This window comes from Corvus hawaiiensis, chromosome 12, assembly GCF_020740725.1.
Source record: "Corvus hawaiiensis isolate bCorHaw1 chromosome 12, bCorHaw1.pri.cur, whole genome shotgun sequence".
Taxonomy (NCBI): Eukaryota; Metazoa; Chordata; class Aves; order Passeriformes; family Corvidae; genus Corvus; species Corvus hawaiiensis.
The window spans coordinates 21094287-21114144 of NC_063224.1; the positions used below are offsets into that span (position 1 = coordinate 21094287).

General features: G+C 40.3%; 2 protein-coding genes across 4 annotated transcripts in view; one reads left to right on the plus strand and one right to left on the minus strand.

Annotated features, from left to right (window-relative positions):
* Positions 1-19858, minus strand: part of FAAP24 (FA core complex associated protein 24) — a 39886-nt gene that overhangs the window by 2893 nt on the left and 17135 nt on the right. Inside the window, exons 6-11 of one of the 2 annotated variants that reach the window (XM_048316530.1) lie at positions 18381-18464; positions 13402-13469; positions 10080-10343; positions 9340-9400; positions 575-862; positions 143-230 (exon numbers count right to left, since the gene is read on the minus strand). The gene's annotated coding sequence lies outside the window, so the exon portion shown is untranslated. Of the gene's footprint in view, positions 1-142; positions 231-574; positions 863-9339; positions 10344-13401; positions 13470-18380; positions 18465-19858 lie in introns of both variants that reach the window. The other variant, XM_048316531.1, reaches the window with a different exon arrangement.
* RHPN2 (rhophilin Rho GTPase binding protein 2) overlaps positions 1-19858 on the plus strand; it is a 34610-nt gene that overhangs the window by 2650 nt on the left and 12102 nt on the right. The window contains exons 1-5 of one of the 2 annotated variants that reach the window (XM_048316520.1): positions 3664-3862; positions 12560-12675; positions 15846-15974; positions 18702-18777; positions 19771-19848. In XM_048316520.1, the coding sequence (XP_048172477.1) occupies positions 3794-3862; positions 12560-12675; positions 15846-15974; positions 18702-18777; positions 19771-19848 (468 nt within the window). In that variant the 5' untranslated portion in view covers positions 3664-3793. Of the gene's footprint in view, positions 1-3663; positions 3863-12559; positions 12676-15845; positions 15975-18701; positions 18778-19770; positions 19849-19858 lie in introns of those variants that run through there. The other variant, XM_048316521.1, reaches the window with a different exon arrangement.

Below are 19858 nucleotides of genomic sequence, written 5' to 3' on the forward strand. Positions count from 1 at the left end.
CATATGATGGGGGAGGAGAAGGAGAGGATTAAGAGACTGAGTGGAGTGATACAAACATATGAGAAATATGTACATATATATCATATATATGTGTCTGCAGTAAGGGTGTTCAGATTCTGGTCCCAATTCTTGTCCCTCTTACCTTTAGTATTGTGGGACAAAGAAATGGGACAACTCAAGCTCTGCCAATTTCCAGCATGGTCATTGTCTAGATCACCTGGCTGCTTTATCTGTGAAAATGCACACAGCCAGTTAGCACCTAGTTTTGCAAAACTAAGAGAGATACTATGCAGAGATAAGAATCATTGCTTTCAGATTCAACACTTCATGCAGAACTGTTTTGCCAATTAACGGGGCAACTTAAAGGACACAGACACCAATGGAAAGAATGGTCTTATTTTACTATGAATAGTAAGGCAACACAAAAGTAAAATGATACATTTACTAAAACGATAGCAACACACTCGGCTTTAACAACAAGCAAAAATAAGCAAGTAATGCACTTAATCATTACTATGGAAGAAAGAAAATAGTGACTGAGAAAGATACATCACCAAGTGCCTAAATACTTTACCGTCATCCAGAGTCCACAATTGCAATCGCTGGGGAGCCCCACTTCCTGGAGAGGACCTGGAGAATTTTTCCTGGCAATTGGGAAGATCCTACACAGTGTGTCTACCCATAGGTGAAGTCTCCAAAATCGCCCTGAGAGGGAGTCTAGTTTTTATAGGCCCAAATCAGCCAGTCAAAGTGACTTGTTTATATTTTTAGTGCAGAAACACCTGGGTCTGATGGCACACTTCCCAACTAGATGGGGCCAGGGCTTGGCCAGGGCCCAGGCATCGGCTTCGGAGGGTTTTCCCTAAAATATCATACAAACAAGCCTCTATTAATGTCAGTTGGGAAAGTTTCTTAAAATGATACATTTCTTGCAAATAACTACACAAAGTTATGTGAAAAGTTTCTAAAGAAGCTGGTTTGGTCTTAAACAGCTACCTTAAGTGTCTTGGTCATCTATTTTTAGCTAAGTAATACTGATGGTGTTAGTCACATAGTGCCCAGGATTCATCGTGTAAGTCAGCCCTGGCTTGGGCCTGCTGCTCAGGCCTCAGCACATTAAGAACATATTGATATTCTTTAGATGCAAATTCTTAAACATTTGATGCTTTCTTACAGATAGTGCATGTCCAGTGCACCAGATCATAGATTTTACTCTCTTGTAATATTAAAGATAAATGTCAAGCAAACATCTGTACCTACACAACCCATTTTCTGAATGCATTAATCTATATTTCTAGCCTGTATATCTCAATCTTTACAATGCAGCAACTAAGCCTTCTGATTCATGCAGTAATCATGAGAAAGTTTGCAGTATGAACCCAACTCTATTTAGGGATTCTAATAGCAATCAAAAAGTTAGTGGAGACAAGATGATGAAAAGAGCAGGGACATGGTTTTTTTGAGGGTAATCGAGTTTTGGAATGTTCTAAACTGCAATTTACATTCCAGGGTTAGAGAGCACTCCCACCCAGTCATTACACAGCTGAGCACTACTGAGACCATACAATCGATATGTGCCTTTTGCAAAAAAAAGCATCTTCACCATATGCAGACAAAACCTACAGTGACTTAGTTAAGAAATACTCTATCAGTCCTAATGCAGTCATGATGAAACACCGTTTATCCAAGTAAGGGGAAGGCACAGTCTAATCTGGCAGTTGTGAGGGTGCTGGTGACACACCCTGGACACGGACACTAACAATGGGGAGGAAGCATGTTATCTTGGACTCCTGGTTTTACCACAGAATCTTACTAGATGTGCTGACTTTGCTTTATTCAAAGAATCCCCCAGCAACGAAGAAAAGCTGCATTTTGTCACCAGCATACATTAGAAATTGTCTTTGGTATTGTATCATGCAGAAATTCCTGCAAATTTTTATTTTACACATAACCATGATAATCATCATTGTTGTTAATTGAGCCTTTGGCCTGACTACAGGCTCTTAAGACTTTATTTGGAGTAATAGCTGTAGCCTTTCAATGAGATCAGTTTTCACTAAAGCCAGTGACAGCAGTGCAAACTCGAAAGATGGTCACATTAATGTTGTTTTAATTGCCAGATTGTATCAGCACAGCCTGCGCAAGCAAATGACTCATTTATCTTCAAATAGTTTCTATGTATTGCATTGGAATTTTATACTGATTTGCAAAATTTTAATTTTAAAATCCTTTTTGTCAGATAAGTACCTTTTCTAATAGCATAAAATTTAAAACATTTTTACAAACTCAGAAATTGGAGCAAGTTTCCTACTTTCACCTATTTATATTTAATACATATTTTGAGACATTCATCCAGTATCATTAGAATTATTGGGGGAAAAAAAGTAGTGAGGTGAGAGTGAGCAAAATCACAGAAAACAACATTCAGTTGATTTCAAGACAGCAAATCTTTGGATCCCAATTTCTGAGTTACTGACTCTAGCATTCTTCCTTCAAAACGTCTAGTAGACACACAGTTTAACCAGCCTGCCCTGTAGAATCCTCTGGAGACCCCAGTATGTTCAAAGAACCGTTTCCTTTAAGGATATATTTCCAAGGATATTTTTTCATTTGGTAAAAAGATGTTCTCTCCTCAGAGTTTTTTGCTTCACACAACTACACTGTAATTCTAAGAAAGCTAAAAAAAGAGAGAGAATAGGCCAGGGGAGGTGGGGAGGAAGGTAAGTTTGGTAAATACCGATAGAAGTATTGCCATCTTTCAATGCTAACTATGCAGCAAGCTCTGTAGGTTAGGCATGGCTAGAAATAGGAACCAATATCGGCAAATTCCTCACACAAGTGTCCAATAGTATTTGTGAAACCGGTTACGCAATGGAGTGTTTCAGACAGGTTGTCTCTCTGCTGCACGAAAAACTGCAGATGTTGAGGTGGGTCCCGTAGCAGTTTCCCGGAACCTTTCACCGAGATACCGCTGCCCTTTTTAGGGGCCCGGGCTCCGGGACCTCTCCCAGGCTCCTGCCCTTACACGTATCAGGGTGCGGGCGGCCGGGGCCCCCCAGAGAGCCCAGGGAGAGCCCAGTCCTGCGAACCGTGCCGGCAGGTCGATACGCACCCCAAAGCCGGTCGCTGCAGCGCGATGTGGCCGTGTGGGCCCTGGGTACCACGATCGTGGTGCTCCTCGCTGCGGGGGGCACCTCCGGGGTTGGGAGCATCCCTCCCAGATGAACGAACCTGCTTTGAGGGGCAGCCACCCGCGGGGAACCTCGTCTACCCAAGGCGGACCCCAGGGAAAGCTGGTGGCGGCCCTACGGTGCCGTCGCCAGGCTGGGCAGCGCGGGAAGCCGCGGGGAAGCGCCGGGAGGCGAGCGGTGCCTTCGCGGCAGCCAGCCAGACTCCGGCACGCTCCAGTGGAGCACGACCGGAGGGCCGAAAAGGAGCGAGCTGAGCTGCCACTGCGCAGCGAGGCACTGGGCTCCGCTCTCAGTCAGCCACAGCCACCGCCCGTCTCCGAACGACGGGAGCCTCAGCCGCTCCGCCGGGGCTTTTGCAGGAAGTGGCCCGGGGGTCGCTGCAACGACCTCGACAGGACCACTGGGCGGCGGAGGAGCAGCGCCGTGGGGTGGGGCAGCTCCTCCCCGCCACCACCGGAGGTGGGGCTGGGCGGTGCCGTGGGGCAGTGGCGGCATTTCCTCGGGGTCGCGGCTTCGAGGGGAAGAGCTCGTCTCGCAGGAGCGGTAGAAGGACGGCCAGTCGGCCGGCTCGCTCGCCCGCCCGCCCGCCCGCCCGCCCAGAGATGACAGACGCCCTGCTGTCCCGCGGCTGCCAGGCGGCGGAGCCGGCGGGGGACGGCTACTTTCGGAAGGTGGGAGGCTCGGTGGCTGGCCTGGGGCGGGTGGGCTGCGTGCACAGTGGGCTGTGTGCCCGGGGCAGCGCCTCCCGAGGATGGTTCAGGGCTGGGGGGCCCCCCTCTCCGTCGCTCACGGTCTGCTTTCTCCCGGCGGAGCGTCGTGGGCTCCGTCCCATGGCAGCCCACGGGGATGGGGAGCAGCCTTGGGGGGCGATGGGGCAGGGAGGCGAGATGGGGACCTCGCTCTGACAGAGCGCGGCTGCAGGCGCTGCCCGGCCTGGACTCCGGCGAGGGGATACGCCTTGAGCTGGCGGGGCGCTGCGCGGGGACCCGGGCGGCCCTCCCCTGCTTCTGAGCTGGGCGTCACCCTGAAGGACAGGAGCACTTTTAACTTCACAAAACGAGTCAAATTGCGCTTGTCGGCCTTCTTTTTGCTGCCTTTATTTCCCCCCTGCAGCCACCCGCTCTCTTCCCCGTTTGCTTCTCACTGCGTCTCCTCGCGCGCTCTCTAGTAAATTGCCTTATGTACCTGTAAGAAAGTTTACTGGAATAAGGTAACGAAGTTAACAGATTCGTTAGGAAGTTCCTAATGAACACTTGCCCTAATTACTTTTCAGACTGACTGGGCGGCTTATGCCATAACCTGCACCCGAGTTCTTTCTTCACAACAGTAATTATAGTTAAGTATTGCTGTAATGCAGGCAGCCCTGTGGGGTCCTGTGAACTTCACTGGAGGTAAAGGGCAGTAAGTGCTGTTTTCAGAGAGCTTTGATTCGGCCTTCCCTGGCTGTTTTTATGTTCTCAGCACCTGTAACTTTCGTCCATAGGTTTCAAGTCGGGGTGTAGGTACACGGGGGTTTCGGTGTAGATTCTGGATCCAAAACCATGAACCGTCTAGTCTGTGGAGGGGGGGAAAAAAAGCTGCATACATCAGGTTGTTGCTGCCCGCCTTTGCACAAAAATAGCCCCATTACACACTTCAGCAGCCACCTGGATGACATGGTAGGGAGGCACGTATGCTTTGCTTTGTTGCCATCTTTACAGGCTGTTTGATTTTTTTGCCGTAGTATTTATCAAATTCATAAGCTTGCAGGAGCTTAAACAACACCACTGCCCTTTAGCAGAGGAACTGTTTCTAGCTGAAAAGAGCCAAGCTTTACCTGTGCCAGCCATGCTGCAAGGAATCACTACCACCTTGTACATAACTAGACAGACTGAAACAAAACTTTGCCCAAATCTTGTCTGGCTTCTTCATTTGAGTAATTCTACTATAATATTTGGTGAGTAAATTACTTTTTTCTTAGTAGTCTGTAGCAGCTAATCATACAATGTGGCCAAGTTGTAGTTACTTAGTTTTCATAGCTATGTTTTCTACACTGTAGGAAGCTCATAGGCTGCCTTGAGGCATGTTAGTAAAAAAGTTGACTTTTCATGAACTTAAGTTAAATAAATCAACTTTTCCACCTATTTGTTTTTACTGATAAGGGCTAACTGAAGTTTAGTACCCAAGTTGTGCCTCAGGTCGTAAGAGTAGTGAATCTCCTACACTCAGAGTTGCTAAAGGACTGAGTTATTTAAGTTAAGTTATTGTATGTTACAGTTAAGGTCACTGAAACAGTGTTAGATCAATGTAAAGCCTATAGGACAGGAATGAAGTTTTTCTCATATATGAAAATACTGTAAGATCAATTTAATATCTAATGATGAGCATCTTTCCTATTGCTTACTGCTTTAAGACATAAGTAATGAAAATGTGGGAATCTGATAAAATCTGAGTGAGCTAAGTGCTGCAGTGAAACGTTCTTTCCTCTGTTCCCTCAGATCTTGGAAAGGTTCAACCAGCTCCTAAGTGTCTTTAATAATGTTATGAACTTCAGATTAGGCTTGATGCTCAGAGCCTTCGGTCCCTAAAAATAAGCAGGAAACCAGCATACCTTGTTATACATTAGTTGAATGGTCTCAAAGGTCAGAGCTTTAATTCTGACTTAGAAGTTCCAGGTGAAGGGGGGAGGAAAAACAGAACACCAAAAAAACCTCACTGAAACAATCCCACTCCTGGAATCTTTAACAGGTACAAGCTGTGAACCCAAGGAGATGCTTTAAATGCAGTATATGCATGGTCCCTGTGAATGGTATACTTGGTGATTTCACGTGACTGAAATGAGTGATGGAGCTTTTGGTGGGTGTCCATGGGTCTTTCCCCCTTCCTCTCTGAGTTACCTTGGTATTGCTTTCTCCTTCCTTTTTAAATTACACTATTTGTTTTCCCGGAAGGATTTCAGGGTTGGTTTACCCCTTTTGTTGGTGCAGAATCACATCAATTTCCAAGGATAGTCCTTGTGTTTTTAGGTCAAAAGATGCTTACTTAATTGTTTTTTTTTTTTATTCTGTAAGTTGTGGAGCAAGGTGAAAACACTTGCTTTGCATCGGTCCTGCTCAAACATGGCTTCCAAGCACTATGTACACAATGAGGTTGCCTTAGACTCTTGATGTTTTCTTTTGATGAATGGATTACTATGGGAAGTGGGCTCAAAGTCTGTATTGCTCTGTTGTGTATTATGCTTTTTTGAAGTTTTAAATACAGCATACCAGAAAGCAGCCCTCAGTATCCCCAAGATGCAGTATGTAAAACAACTTATTTACTTAATTTTTGTTCAGTGCCTTTTTTCTTTTTTAACGTAGGGAGGGAGCCCCATAAAACTGTGACTGGCTAAAAATAGGGACACAGATGCACAGTCGTGTTTCCTGCTCTGACTTCCATTGTCACACTAAAAAGTGACTCTGCCATGTGAGTCTGAGATGTGATAGGTGCCAGCAACTGAAGTCTACTTGCACCCTTTCTCAGATTTACCCTCCCCATTCCCTTCCAGTGATGTCACAGCTGCTCCAGAGAGACCTTTTCCTCTTTCCCTTACCTTGTCTTTTTCCATTATCTCCTTTTTCCCCATGGCAAAGACCTATCATTTATATATGCAAAATTAAATTTTTCCTTAAACCTGAAAGATGCTTTGAGCTGGCTCAATCCTTGTGTGTCTTTTGTTGGTGGTTTTCCTTTTTTGATCATCTAATTTAAAGGAAATTTACCTGTGCCACACAGGGTATGTATAACTCTGTCACTGTTGCCCCTATTCACTTCCTCTTATATCACCCCTCCAAAACAACCCTCTTCAGCTGTTTGATGAGCTGCAACCAAACTTGTGAGAAGAATTTTACTTTTAAAAGCAGAACAGACAACAACAAGAAATATCCTTGCTGGTGTCCTGAAGAGGATATGGCAAAATGGAAGAAGCACCTTACTTCCCATCAAAAAGAAGATGGAGCTTCTGCATGGAACTTTTTAAGTTCTGGGAAGATAATGTACCAGGAACTGGTTCTGCTACTGTTCTGTTTATCTTGGCTTAGTTTAGTGTACATTGCCAGGGCAAACTGTACCTGTTCTCCTGGATGGTGTGAGTCCTCTTGGACCATCACCCTCATATCTGGACCTACTCTGTATGGAGTTTCACATTATTTCAGTTACTGATCTGTGAATCAACCATGCATATCCCACACATCCATCCAAATTTTGCCCCAGTCTTTCTTCCCTATGAAAATAATGACAAAACTAATGATAAGAGCAAAGAACAATTTGTTTTAAAAGTAGAGCAAAGCATTTAGACAGGAAGGATTTTTTCAACAGACCAATAGTAATTAAAGCAGGTCTGTTGTCACGTGCAGCTTTGCTTACGTGAGATGCTTCTCCCAACCATGGTTATTTTTTACACGTGCTATGGTTGGTTCTGTGACGTCTTTCAGGGTTTTTTTTAGTTACCTTAGAATTTTTGTGAGAGAAACAGCTTTCTTTCTTTTTTCAAGCTCCTCTCCCCTTCTATTTTCTTCTTTTTTTTTTTTTTTTAAATAGCACACCACCACCCCACTTAATCAGTAAGCTTTTGCAAAGTAAATATCCCCGAGACACATCAGCATGCAGAAGTCAGGATATTTATAATACAGTATTCATCCAGTCACAGGATCCAATGCTTGTGTGATGACCTATTAGTAGGGCTATGCCTGCCTTGTTTTTTGGGGGCGTTTTTTGTTGGTTTTTTTTTTTTTTTTTTTCTTGTTTGGTTTTTTGGTGGATAGGAGCCGAGCAAGGAAGAGATACCTAGCAAGTTCTTTCTGCTCTATTTTTCCCACCTTGACTTACTGCTTTGTCACACCTTACACTGGCCATAACTTTTCAAATTTCTCTCATCAGTCAGAAAGTTGCAATAAATGGTAAGAAAAAGCCATAGTTAAATTTTCCAAGGTTACCATTTCTGCAGCTCTCTAGGTATTGGCTGGCTCAGCATGAAGCATCCCAGCTTCAATTTGGTTGTTCTGGATAGCAGTCCACTGTGCTACACAGAGGCAGAAGCAGTAGGACAGCTAGCTTAATGAATCCTTAGATTCTGATCAGTTGAACAACAATGCATATTTTCTCTTTTTTAAAGCTTTGCTTCCATCTGTGAGGCTAGATACTTATCATATAGACCAAGCTGATTCAGAAAGAAAGACTGTATATTAGTCCCCTGTGTCAGGGAAGAAGGCTAAAAGCAGAAGCAAGCAGTTCCATAAATGAAGCACCAGACTGAAAATGATAGGTATGGTAACTAGCTCATGAATCAGCACTTCCCTAATTAGCTCTGCATGTCCTTCCCCTCTTTTTGGGCTTTTTTCTGCAGGGCTTCCCCCCACCTGTTGTTAATGTATCAGTTTACCAACCTGCCACACCTGTCCTTCCACTGAGGTTTAGCTCATGGGGTTCTTTTAAAGTCATTAGTAGCCAGGCAACCGTCAACATTAGCATTGACACAGGAATATTTATTTGGCTATTTGTTCTCTTTCCACTTGTCTTGCAGGACAGAAACAACATAGCAATGATTCATAACCCTTGTCATCCCATATTCACACACATATACAAATTCATAAAACCTAAAACAGAAAGTAGGCCTTCATGTGAAACTAAGAATCATCTGAAACTTGGTTAGTCAAGAGACAGATGTCTCTGATGAAATATGAATGTTGATTTTGCTTAGTGAGTGGAGTTCATGTAGGAAATGCATCTTTGGAGTTCAATACAATTAGTTCTCTAACTTTATATTACTCTCTGGGCCAGGCACTTAGAACTATAAAACACTTGTTCATGGCACAAGTAGACCAGGCTCTGGAAGACCAGTTCTTCCCCACCTCTTTTCTTAAAACAAAAACCAACAACAACAACCAAATCCCTCAGATAAACCTTGTACTTCTGAAAGATCTACAGTATATAGCTAAATTTTCAAAATTGAACTAGTGGTAACATGCAAAAAGAAGCACTAATTGTAGTACTGGAAGAAAGTAAGGAAATGACGATTTAGCAGGACTTGGGATCAGTTCTAGAAATGCTGGTGTGAAATACGCTGTTTGCTGCAATTGCTATTAGAGCAGTTCCATACATACTTGTTATTTAAACATACATGTTTACATACCTGGAGGATATGGCCAGTTGTGTACACTGTTGGGCTTGACAAGCAGCATAGGCTTCACTGGCTGGAAAGGAATGTTTTCCTTTAAGTAAGGAGGCACACCCAGTTTCAACTCTGTGTCACCTTCAGACAGTGTGGCTCATCTTAAAAGTTCAAACCAATACTTTGTAAATCATATTTATGTTAATTTCAAATACTTACTGCTATTACTCATTGCTTGGCAAACAGTCATGATTTTTGCGTTCATCATGACTGATTATCTGATGTGAGCCATGTAGAAATGCTGTTTGGGAAAGCAATCTTGTACATGGAGGAAGATGAAACTAAGCACTTGTTTGGACCTGTTTGCTAAATAACTTTAGTATGCAGAATTTGTGCTTCATGCAGAGGGGTATCTTTCCCAGATGGTGTATTTCTTGTGGGGTTTTTTCACATATTGGTCATTTTTGCTGCCTTCTACACAGACTTCTACCCATCAGTTTTATGGCAGCTTGATTACGATAAAGAGTTTAAACCTGCAAATGAACACAAACTAGCTGAGTGTCCTCATCCCCTGTGCAGGAGATGTAAAAAGCAACATTTTCCAAAAAGTGAAATATTAATTTCTTATAGGCCTTGTGAAGTTAATGGGAGGCATATGCTTGCAACAGGTGAGCATATCCTGAAAACAGACTCCTCTATCCATAAGAAGCCTTTTATCAAAATTGCTGCACTTGCAGGCACACTGGAGGTTATACAGATACCTTGGTCTGTCAGTGCCTTGTCCTCTTAGGGCCCAGGGTTGGTTTTCCTTCCGACAGAGATTAGTGCCTGGGGACCTGAAGTGCAGGGAAACGTCTCTTATGCTTTTTCTCTTTGCAGAGAGTTTCAGATCACTGCTGTTTCGTACTCATTGTTCAGTGGGAGCTTGATCAAAAGTTCATTAAAATGAACAAATCACTTCTATGAGCTTCATGGGCTTGGGAATGAGGCAGTGGATCTTCTGGAAAAATTTTCCAGAAGCGAAGCTGTAAAAGAAGTATTTGAACGATGTCATCAAACATGTTTGGCACACAGAAAGGGAAGGGAGTTCTGGGATGAAGCTGCAGCTTTACAGAAAAATAATGAAGGGCAAGGCAAGGATACATTTTAGAAGGATGCTTGAACTAAGTGGTCAAGAAAGAAGGTGGAAGGAAATACCTGTGCATGAATATGGAGATGACAGGTCTGAGATGAGAATTAAATACTCAAAGTGAATGCAAGGAAGAGGAAATAATTGGTGAGGTTCAAATGAAAAATGTCACAGATAGAATGGAAGAAGATGAGGCTTTGAATAGCAGTAGTAAAAAAGACTATACAACACAAAATGAAGGAGAAGCAAAGTGGGAAAGAACAGGTGCATCCCAGAAAAAGAACCAGACTAAGAGCAGAAAGCAACTTGTGGCTACAAGACCATGTTATGCACTAAAGTGTGCCTTGCTTATGTGTATAATTGTGTGAAAAGGAGCGTAAAGTATTTGGTAGTTAAAGGACTACTTCTAATCTGATGTGAATGAATGAGTTTGTGTGTGTTCTCTTGAGTAAAAAGTTCATCTTCTATGTGTCGAGCTTGCTGTGAGCGCTTTCTCAATGAAGAGAACTGTAGGCTTGTGCTGTGGGTGGTATTTCAATGCAGTAATTCAGTGTGGTGTGTTTTTTCAAGTTATGTGCTTCTGAGGATGTTTGCACAAGGTTCCTGTCATTTTACCTATTTATTACAAACTTTTCAAACTACATATGTAAAATTAACAGTATTGGGTTATGTGCCTTCTCAGTTGAACTAGTGTAATCTGGTTTGATGAGCTCATTTCTCTGTTGTCAAGTCAACTGGCTCTCACTTGACAACAAAAATAAGAACTGAGCTTCGTGATTAGAATTTCATGTTCTATTTAAATACTTGCTTTTGTTTAGCTGATATGTCATTGCTTCACCCCTCATAATTAGAGCTTGTCGATAGACTTTTAAATGCTCTTATATCAAAACCAATTTTTTCTAGTCAAAACTAAGAGGGAGAGGTCCAAAATAGCTCATAATTTAGTGGCTGGAATAGTTGAAAGAAGACTTGGGGAGGTCTGAGCCTCCTTCTTGTGTAGCATACAATCCAGCAGGACTCTGATAAGCTTTGTAATGATACCCAGTGAGGCCACTCAAAAGGACATTCTTCATTTAAGGGTAAGCCTTAAAACAGTGGTTTTATTTGCTTCAGAATTAGTCTTAAGATTCAAAGGCGTTTGATACCTTTTAAAAAAGGGGTGGCAGGGGCAAAGAATAAAGGTGTGGAAGGGAAATTTCTAATGTATTTTAAAAAGGTGTTAAAATTGTGTTTCCCTTAAACAAACAAAAAGGACAAGCATGCAGTCCTATTCATCTCTATCAGTTTTAGCTTTTCAATGCTCGCCAGAATACAATGGCTCAGTCCTGCTCAAACACAGGTTTCAGTAGTTTGAGTCTTTTACTTGTGTAAGGTATGCACATATACGGGAGCATTCTTGTGAATTCCGGATTTCACACTTTACTTTTTAAGAGCTTAATTTGATAAGAGTCTGAAGGTGTAATCATCTTACCCTGTTAAGCTCTATTTAGGTAAATTTGAGATGTAAAGAGATGAACCCGGGGAAGGAGGGATAGGAATTGTACTGAAGGTCTGAGCTACCAGAACGAAAGATCAGAGATCCTTTGAAAGGTTCCTAAAACTGGGAGCAGATTTTTGAGGCCCAAACTTTGAGCACCAAAGTCTATTTTGGACAGAGTTGTACTTCAAGGCTGTATATATCCCAGTATGGAACTCTGATACTTTGCAAGGGTTAAGCAGAAGCTTTGATGGGAGTTGCTGTCTTTCTGGATACCGTTTTCATAAAATCCTAGAAATTTAATAACATTCTGACAAATTTGGTTGCATTTGCAAAATATCTTGAAAATATTTTTAGGGGAGAAGAGACTGGCTCACATGTGTACTTAAGATTTAAAACAAATATTTTCTGTCTGGATTTTAATGTTAAAATGTACTGTGGTCATGGTTTCTTTTGGTTTTAATGACCAAGTTTGAGACGAGAAATACTGTCATTGATGTCAGATCATCACTGATGTCAATGTAGCTAATTTGTATTCATACAGAACGTATGCCATTAAAGTTCATTTAAATTCAGTGTTAGTCCCTCTTAAGTTTCTTCCAACAGCAACAAAAAACTTGTTTTCTTAATTCTAGGGATGTAATCCTCTTGCCGAAACTGGACGAAGCAAACTGCAAAATCAAAGAGCTGTTCTAAACCAACAGATCTTAAGAGCAGTGAGAATGAGAGCTGGTGCTGAAAATCTTTTAAGGTATAGATCATGCTTTCTTAATTCTCTTGCCCAAGCAAGAATTGGTTAATTTTCTTTTAATTTTGTAGGAGTCTCTTAGCTGTTGTGTTTTCTCCCTTTTCCCCCCAAACATGCTGCCTCTATTAATGTAGAATGATTTGTGAATCTCCCTGAATTTTTTCAAGCTATAGCTCTATAGAGTCATTACTTTCTCTCAAGTGCACTTTCAGTACTGCTATGTTGCAGTAAATGAGCTGAATGTTAGCCTTTCTTAGGTTGCTCTCTTTGTTCAGCTTTATTGCTTGTGATAATGGCAAGTGAACCCTGCTGAATATTGCAATGCGTTCCTTTTACTCCTCAAATCAAATAAAGGTATTGCCACTATGCTCTTGGATTTTCCAAAGATCCTTTAGTTCTGTGCTGCATAGTAGGAAGGACTGTCAGTTGTCTTCTTTATTCCATGTAGTAGTAATGATAGAGGAATAGCAGGGTGGCACACATGTAATTTGAGCTGGGTTACCACCAGTTGCTACCAAATTCTTCTATGGTTTGGCATAACTGGAAGTGATTTTGGTCTTCATCTATTACATTTTTTTAGGATATGTTTTCATATGTCGCTGTCCCCATAGGCATAGCCTTATGTTGACCCTGTCTTAAGGCTGTTACATCCCGTGATTAACTGCTTGGCAAACAGTCTGTAGCTTTCCAATCTTACACAGAAGAACTGAAAACTATCCCAGTGCTCACCTGCAGTAGTTTCCTGTAGTGTCTGTTTCTCTGCAACTGAAGCAACAATGGGTCTTCAAAAACAAAACCTAGTAAATATACTTAAAGAAGTGAAAATGCTTGGATAAATTCAATTTTCTTAAACTTGCCAATAATCAACAGGTTGCCCATTGTCTGTTACCTGCTGTTATCTTCACTCTTGCAAGAGATGTGACAGGTTGAAAACTTTGGTAATTTTAGCCTCTGTGGCTGACTTAAGTTTGCTTTGTTTTCTGGTAATTGACTTGGAATTTTACTACCTTTTGTATGGTTAACAATATTATTATATCTGTTTTTGAAATGGAATGCTTCATTCAGTTAATGTTTCTGCTTGTCTATTCAGGAGTGTTTTGGAAGGGCTAAAGAGATGAGTAATAGCTCATGTGAAAACTGGTAGCATTTCACCTACGTATCCTAAAGTTCAGTTTCTGGTGCCAGTATTTCTGCTGAAATACTGAAGCTGCTATTTACAGGAGTGGGAACTAAATCTACTTAAAAGTAGAGGAACGGACTTATTTTTAAGATTTTAGAAATCTAAAATGAATTTACACCTGTCGGACTATTAAAACTTGCTAGTTCTTTGAAAGAAGCAATTTTAAAAGTAACCTGATGACTAGTTGTATTTACAGTCTCATAAGGAAAAACATAAACAAGCTTTATGTTTGCAGATTCTATTTGAATTTCATCAAGTTCTAAGAGAAACTGAAACCAATTGCTGTCCACAAGGAGCCTCTTGCAGTAGGACTTGAGAAAAAATCTGGAAATGCAGGTTTCTTTACTTTTGGCTGAAAGCAAGCACTAGGCTTGAAGCACATGGTCCATATAGGGCAAAGACTTTTGTCCTTAGAATTTCTAAAAGTCACCCTCTCCTTTTCATTGTCTTTTTGTTCTGAGAGTTCTGAGTTAAAATTAAATTCAGAGTAGAGTTATACGGATCTCAACAATATCACATTGTCCCTTTTGCCTGGTTGTCACAAAAAAGTATGTGTACAGTGTAAAAAACATGAAAAGGTAATCAAATTAACTCTAATTGAAATGGATGTTCATAGCAATAGAGCCAATAGAGAAGTCAATCTGGATGGAACTTTGGGGTTTCTGAAAAAGATAATAGAATCCCTCTTGTGGAGGATGGTAAGCTAGACCAAACATGGAGCCTTAATATATCATAATTAAAGTGCTTGTAGCATCAAAACTTGCCCATTTATCTCTGTGGTGCTGCCTTTTTCAAGGAAGATCCACTCCACCATATGTTTGTATCCAGTTGGACTTAGGAAGGCAACAGATGTTAACATTGCCTAATTTAAGCAATCCAAGGTATTCAATAAAGTACAGCATAGAAAATTCAGAGACAACTAATTTAGAATATAAAAAACAAACTTAGAATTTTAGTCTTGGAATAATTAGTTCTTCACCAAGGTGCTCCATAAAACTGGAGAACTGCTCCAAGCGGAGCCTAGATTTATGATGTGGTTGTTCATAAATATTTATGAGGGTGACTTTTGTCTTAAAATAAAGGTAAATGCAAAATGCTGCAAATTTAAGTTCATTATTGTCTTAAGATTTGGACTCTAATATAAGAGTACAATATCTTAAGCATGGATACCTTTTATCTTAAACTCATACCTGTGGATTTATAGATACAGATTATTTAAGTATCTTGAAAAGAGTAATATTCTAATGAAATTGTCAGTATGGAGAATCAGGTTAGAAATTGTGATATAAATACACAAGTCATCACACAGAAATGCTCAGGGGGTGTTAAATACCAACATCCATTGTGCTAGCAGTTCAAAGTGTTGCCATTTAAATACATAAATGGCAAATAAAACAAGCAAACCAAATCATATTTACATCCCAGAAAATCAAATTATAGAGAAAGTTGTCTTGTATTAAAAAGATGTGGTTGAAAGATATTTCTTTCTGTAACAACTTTTGGGATAAAGTTATTTTATTTCATTCTTAAGATCAGAAGTCTCAACAGATCTTTACTCAATTTATAAGGTGGGGAAGTCTCTTGAAAAATGTCTCCTGACTTCTCTCACCTCCACCCACCTATCTTCTTGGGGGGGGGGGGGGAGGGGAGGTGGAAATCACATATTCTGAAAATAGGGTAGTGATTCTGTTTAGGATGCTTTAGTTTTGTTGATTAATGTATCTGAAAAAAGCTTGACCCTTAATCTTACATGGAAAATTTGGCATATAGAAAATCTTCTGTGGCTGCATGCTATTATCTGGAAACTATCCCAGGCACTCTCTTGGCAGAAAAACCTAATAAATTCTGAAACATGAGGTCTGGTATCATCTCTTAAGGAGATAAAAAAATCTTAAAAATGCTGAGAATGCTTGCATTGAAGGTTGAAGGGGGGGTCAACCAAGCTTGTAGAAAACCTTTTCCTCAGCAATAAAAAATTGATATGTCTCTGCAGAGCAACCACCAACAACAAAGTACGAGAGCAGGTACTACTGGAATTGAGTTTTGTAAACTCAGACCTGCAGATCTTAAAGGAAGAATTGGAAGGACTTAATATCTCAGTAGAAGTTTATCAAAATGCAGAGTAAGTATAAAGCTAAGTTATTCAATTATTAACAGATCTTCTGTTTACCCTTCAAAATTGTTTCTAGGTGAGTGTGAATGTTGGACACGAATCGTGTGAAAGAACAGAGGGCTTGATAGGAAGAGCACAGATTTGATGGTAGATTTTGTTGACTAAGGGTTAGTCTGCTTATTTGTCCTTCTCTTGGGAAATGTATGTACCACTAATCCTTGGATATGAAGTTCCTTTGAAGAGAAGAATATAGTGAGAATTGAAAGCTCTTGAGGCTATGCTGCAAACACTTGTCACTTAGAATTTCCAGTACTGGAATGGCTAATTGGCTCAGTGCATTCTGGAGTGAACGAACTTAGTGATATAGTAATATTTCTTTTCAAATGTGGTGCATACAACAGTCCTCCCTAGCTGGAGAACAGAAACACAATACTGATTTGATATTCAGAGCAGATTAGGTAATCTTGAATGTGTGCCCTTCAGTGACAGAAAACCACAAATTCCTTGGCTAAAGCAGAGGAATTTCTAGTAGATGAAGTTGGATTTTTCCCAAGATATTTTTCTCCACTTTGAAGAGCACACTAATTTTTAAATTGCAATGGATTATCCTTCAAAGGTAAAACTTCAAAGTTAAGGAGTATTCATTGCCTGCATACTGAAATAATTTCTGTGACAGTTATACGTCTTGTTGCTCCTAAACCAAAATATTTTCTTTTTAACTAACAGCTACTCAAGGTACAAATTGAAATGCTTCATGTGATGGGGGTATAGTTTTGGGTCCCTCTTAGCACTGTTCTCAGTTATTTGTTAAACTTCGTGGTGGATTACAAGGAATTCTTAATGTTGAAGGATGAAGCACATTTCCAGAGGTAACTTCCAACTGAATGCTGACTTAATGCAAAACATCTACGTTGTAGTTTTCTCTAACAGAAACTTTTGATAAACTTCCTACCCTCCACCTCCATGGCAAACTTTGACAACTGTTTGATGCAAAAATGTTTTGGGGTTTTTTGGTTGAGGTTTGTTTTTGATTTTTGGGGTTTTTTTGAGATTTGAGGTTTTTGTTCAAGATTTTACTGGTCTTCATAGATGCATGTGAGCACAGAGAGCAGTTATGGAAATGAGAGCAGGGCTCCACAAGTACTATTTCTTCTTCTAGCTACAGACTATTAAAAATATTTGGATTCTCATTGAAGGATGAGCAGTAGGTCAGGCCCCAAGGCAGGCAGAAGCCTTGAGGCTGGACAGCAGTATGCTTGTTATTTTCTCCTGATCCTACTTGCCCAGTCTGTTTTGAATGGAGTTTTTCCTTTCTTATGCTTTTCATTCTAAGCTCTAAATGCTTTTTATGTTTCATCAGCTAAAATAATTAATTTACTCATAACTGCTCTCCAACCTTTAACAGCAAGTAGCTATTAATACTTGCTCTCTGACTATTGTGCATACAGTTGTCAACATGAGGTCACACCCATGGTTCACTGGATTAACCTGTATTGTGTTAAAACAGCCTGAAGGGCTGGCCTTCCCGGTACTTGCACACATCTCAGCTGGATTGAGAAGCATGATGCTATTTCTACTCAGTTCTGGAAATTCAGGATCACTTCCCTAACTGTTCAATACACCCATGACATTGGCTGCATGAGTGTGACACCTTAGCTATGGAAAAAAATTAAATTTACTTTACGTGACCAGTGCTGATATCTACAAGGACTGTGGGTGGTACTAGAATTGATTACATCAGTAAGTTAGGGTTTCCTTTCCATGTGTCTCACTTCCTTTTTGAGGAAAAAGTCTTGATATAATCTGTAGTGGAAGTGTTGAGGTTTCTTCTAAAAGCCTCATCAAAAATCAGATCATTTGCACTACTTGAAGTGGTGTTTTGGCTCTGTATGCTGGAAGTCCTTTTCAAGCTAGCAGAGCCACTTTCTGGATTATGAAAGACTCTTCCTCTGCTTAGGAAGCTGCATTCCTACTGCCACCCTGTTAAGATGGAATAAGAAAGCTGGTTTTGCTAATGAGACCATAAATGAATGGGGGATTTTGTAGTTGGGAATGGAATGCTCTAAACAATGATTAGACAGTCAAAAAGTTGTTTTCAGGAAAAATTAAAATATTATATAAACCCTATAATTACTTAAAACTGATCTGTTAAATCTACACAACAAACTATATATCTGGAAGCAATTCTGTTCTTTTTTTAAGTCAGTTCTCATCCTTATTGCTCTTTGATATTCTAGAGGTTGACTTGTCTAGAGGCTACCACCTAGCATTGTCTAGAAACTAAGTAGTTTTTGGACTTTGTACTCCTAGACCTTTCGGTATACTTTGGCCCTGCTTCTCCCTTTGTTACATACATCACTACATGTGAAACCATTGGTAGCACGTAAAATACTGATTATAACTACTGATACTTACCGTGGCTCTTACTGTGGCATATCTCCTAGCAGCTGTGGAGCTAAATTGCCGTGAGCCAGCCTTTGAGAGTCTCCTTTTCCTTGCCTGAAGGAAAAATAGGCTTAAATGAAAAAAAAAACGCAGCAAGGAGCTTTCTTCACTCTTCTTGAGAAGTCACAGGCCATTAGGCAGATTTTCTTGTGCAATAGGGAATTGTTACAAACTATATACTTTTCCCTTTACCCCATCAGTGTACAAACTTACTGTCGTCAAATAAAACAAAAGTAACTATAACAGACAAGCAGAATAAAAATTCTGAATATTTTTGCTTTTTTTCCATAGAGAGACTTTCAGTATTCCCTTGGTACCTCTTGGCCTGAAGGAAACCAAAGATGTAGACTTTTCACTCCCCCTCAAGGTAAATTTTACATATACGTTTCAGAATGAAGAGTTAACAGAGATAACTTCCATTTCAGATTTGTTTAAAGAAACAGAAGTAATTTAGGTACAAATTATTTTTTGTTTTGCCCTAAAATCAAGATCATGCTATGTTAAAAATTAACTACCAATTATTTGGGTCATTGCTCCTATCTAATCAGGACAAGGAGTCCGAAAATATTGTAAGAAATTGCCCTTTGGAGACAGAGTTAAACCAAAGAGAATAAAAATTCCTTCCGTGGTTTTGTTTCTAATAAGAGTATTGATTACTGATACAAGTGTGAAAGGAAGTAGTAATGAAGGTTTTACTCAGCATAATGTAGTGATACATCAACTTGCACTAACCAGGGTAGCTCAGTTGGGAAGCAGTGTTGAGCACTTGTTTGTTGGCTAATACACTTTGCTGGCTATTTGAGCCATTGTCTGTATTTTTTGAACTACTGTGTATTGTGCAATATAGATTTTTATCTCACAGTAAACCATCTTGTATCACTGTAGCATTTGTCTCTATTTTTACTTCTGTGGGTTAAATTCCATGGTCAGATCATGGTACCACTTCATGTCATTGCAGCTTTGTCATTTTAAGTGGAATTGCCCCAGTATAGCTTACAAGAATTTGGCTGTCTCTTTCTGTTAACAAGTTTTTATGGTCACTTGATCCCCTTGTCATTTTAAATAACAGGGTCCCTTTCAAAACCACTAAGTGGTGTTATTTTAAAACCCACTGGAGCTGATGTAGGAGATGTTTGGTTCCTTTACATCACAGTGAAATTTCTTGTCTAAGATACCAAATCAAATTATTAATTCTACTGTCTTTTTGTAGTCTCGTTGCTAAATGTTACTGTACTATTGACTGGAAGGGAGTAGACACTTAAAATCACAACTGAATCAATTTTGTACCGTTTACAACTGCAGAAAAATAGTTTAGGCTAGTTTTAGATACTCCAATTTTTTATCTTTTTTTCTCTTCTAGGACTTTATTCTGGAACATTATAGTGAAGACAGTTCTGAGTATGAAGATGAAATAGCAGATCTCATGGATCTGAGACAAGTAAGTTCAA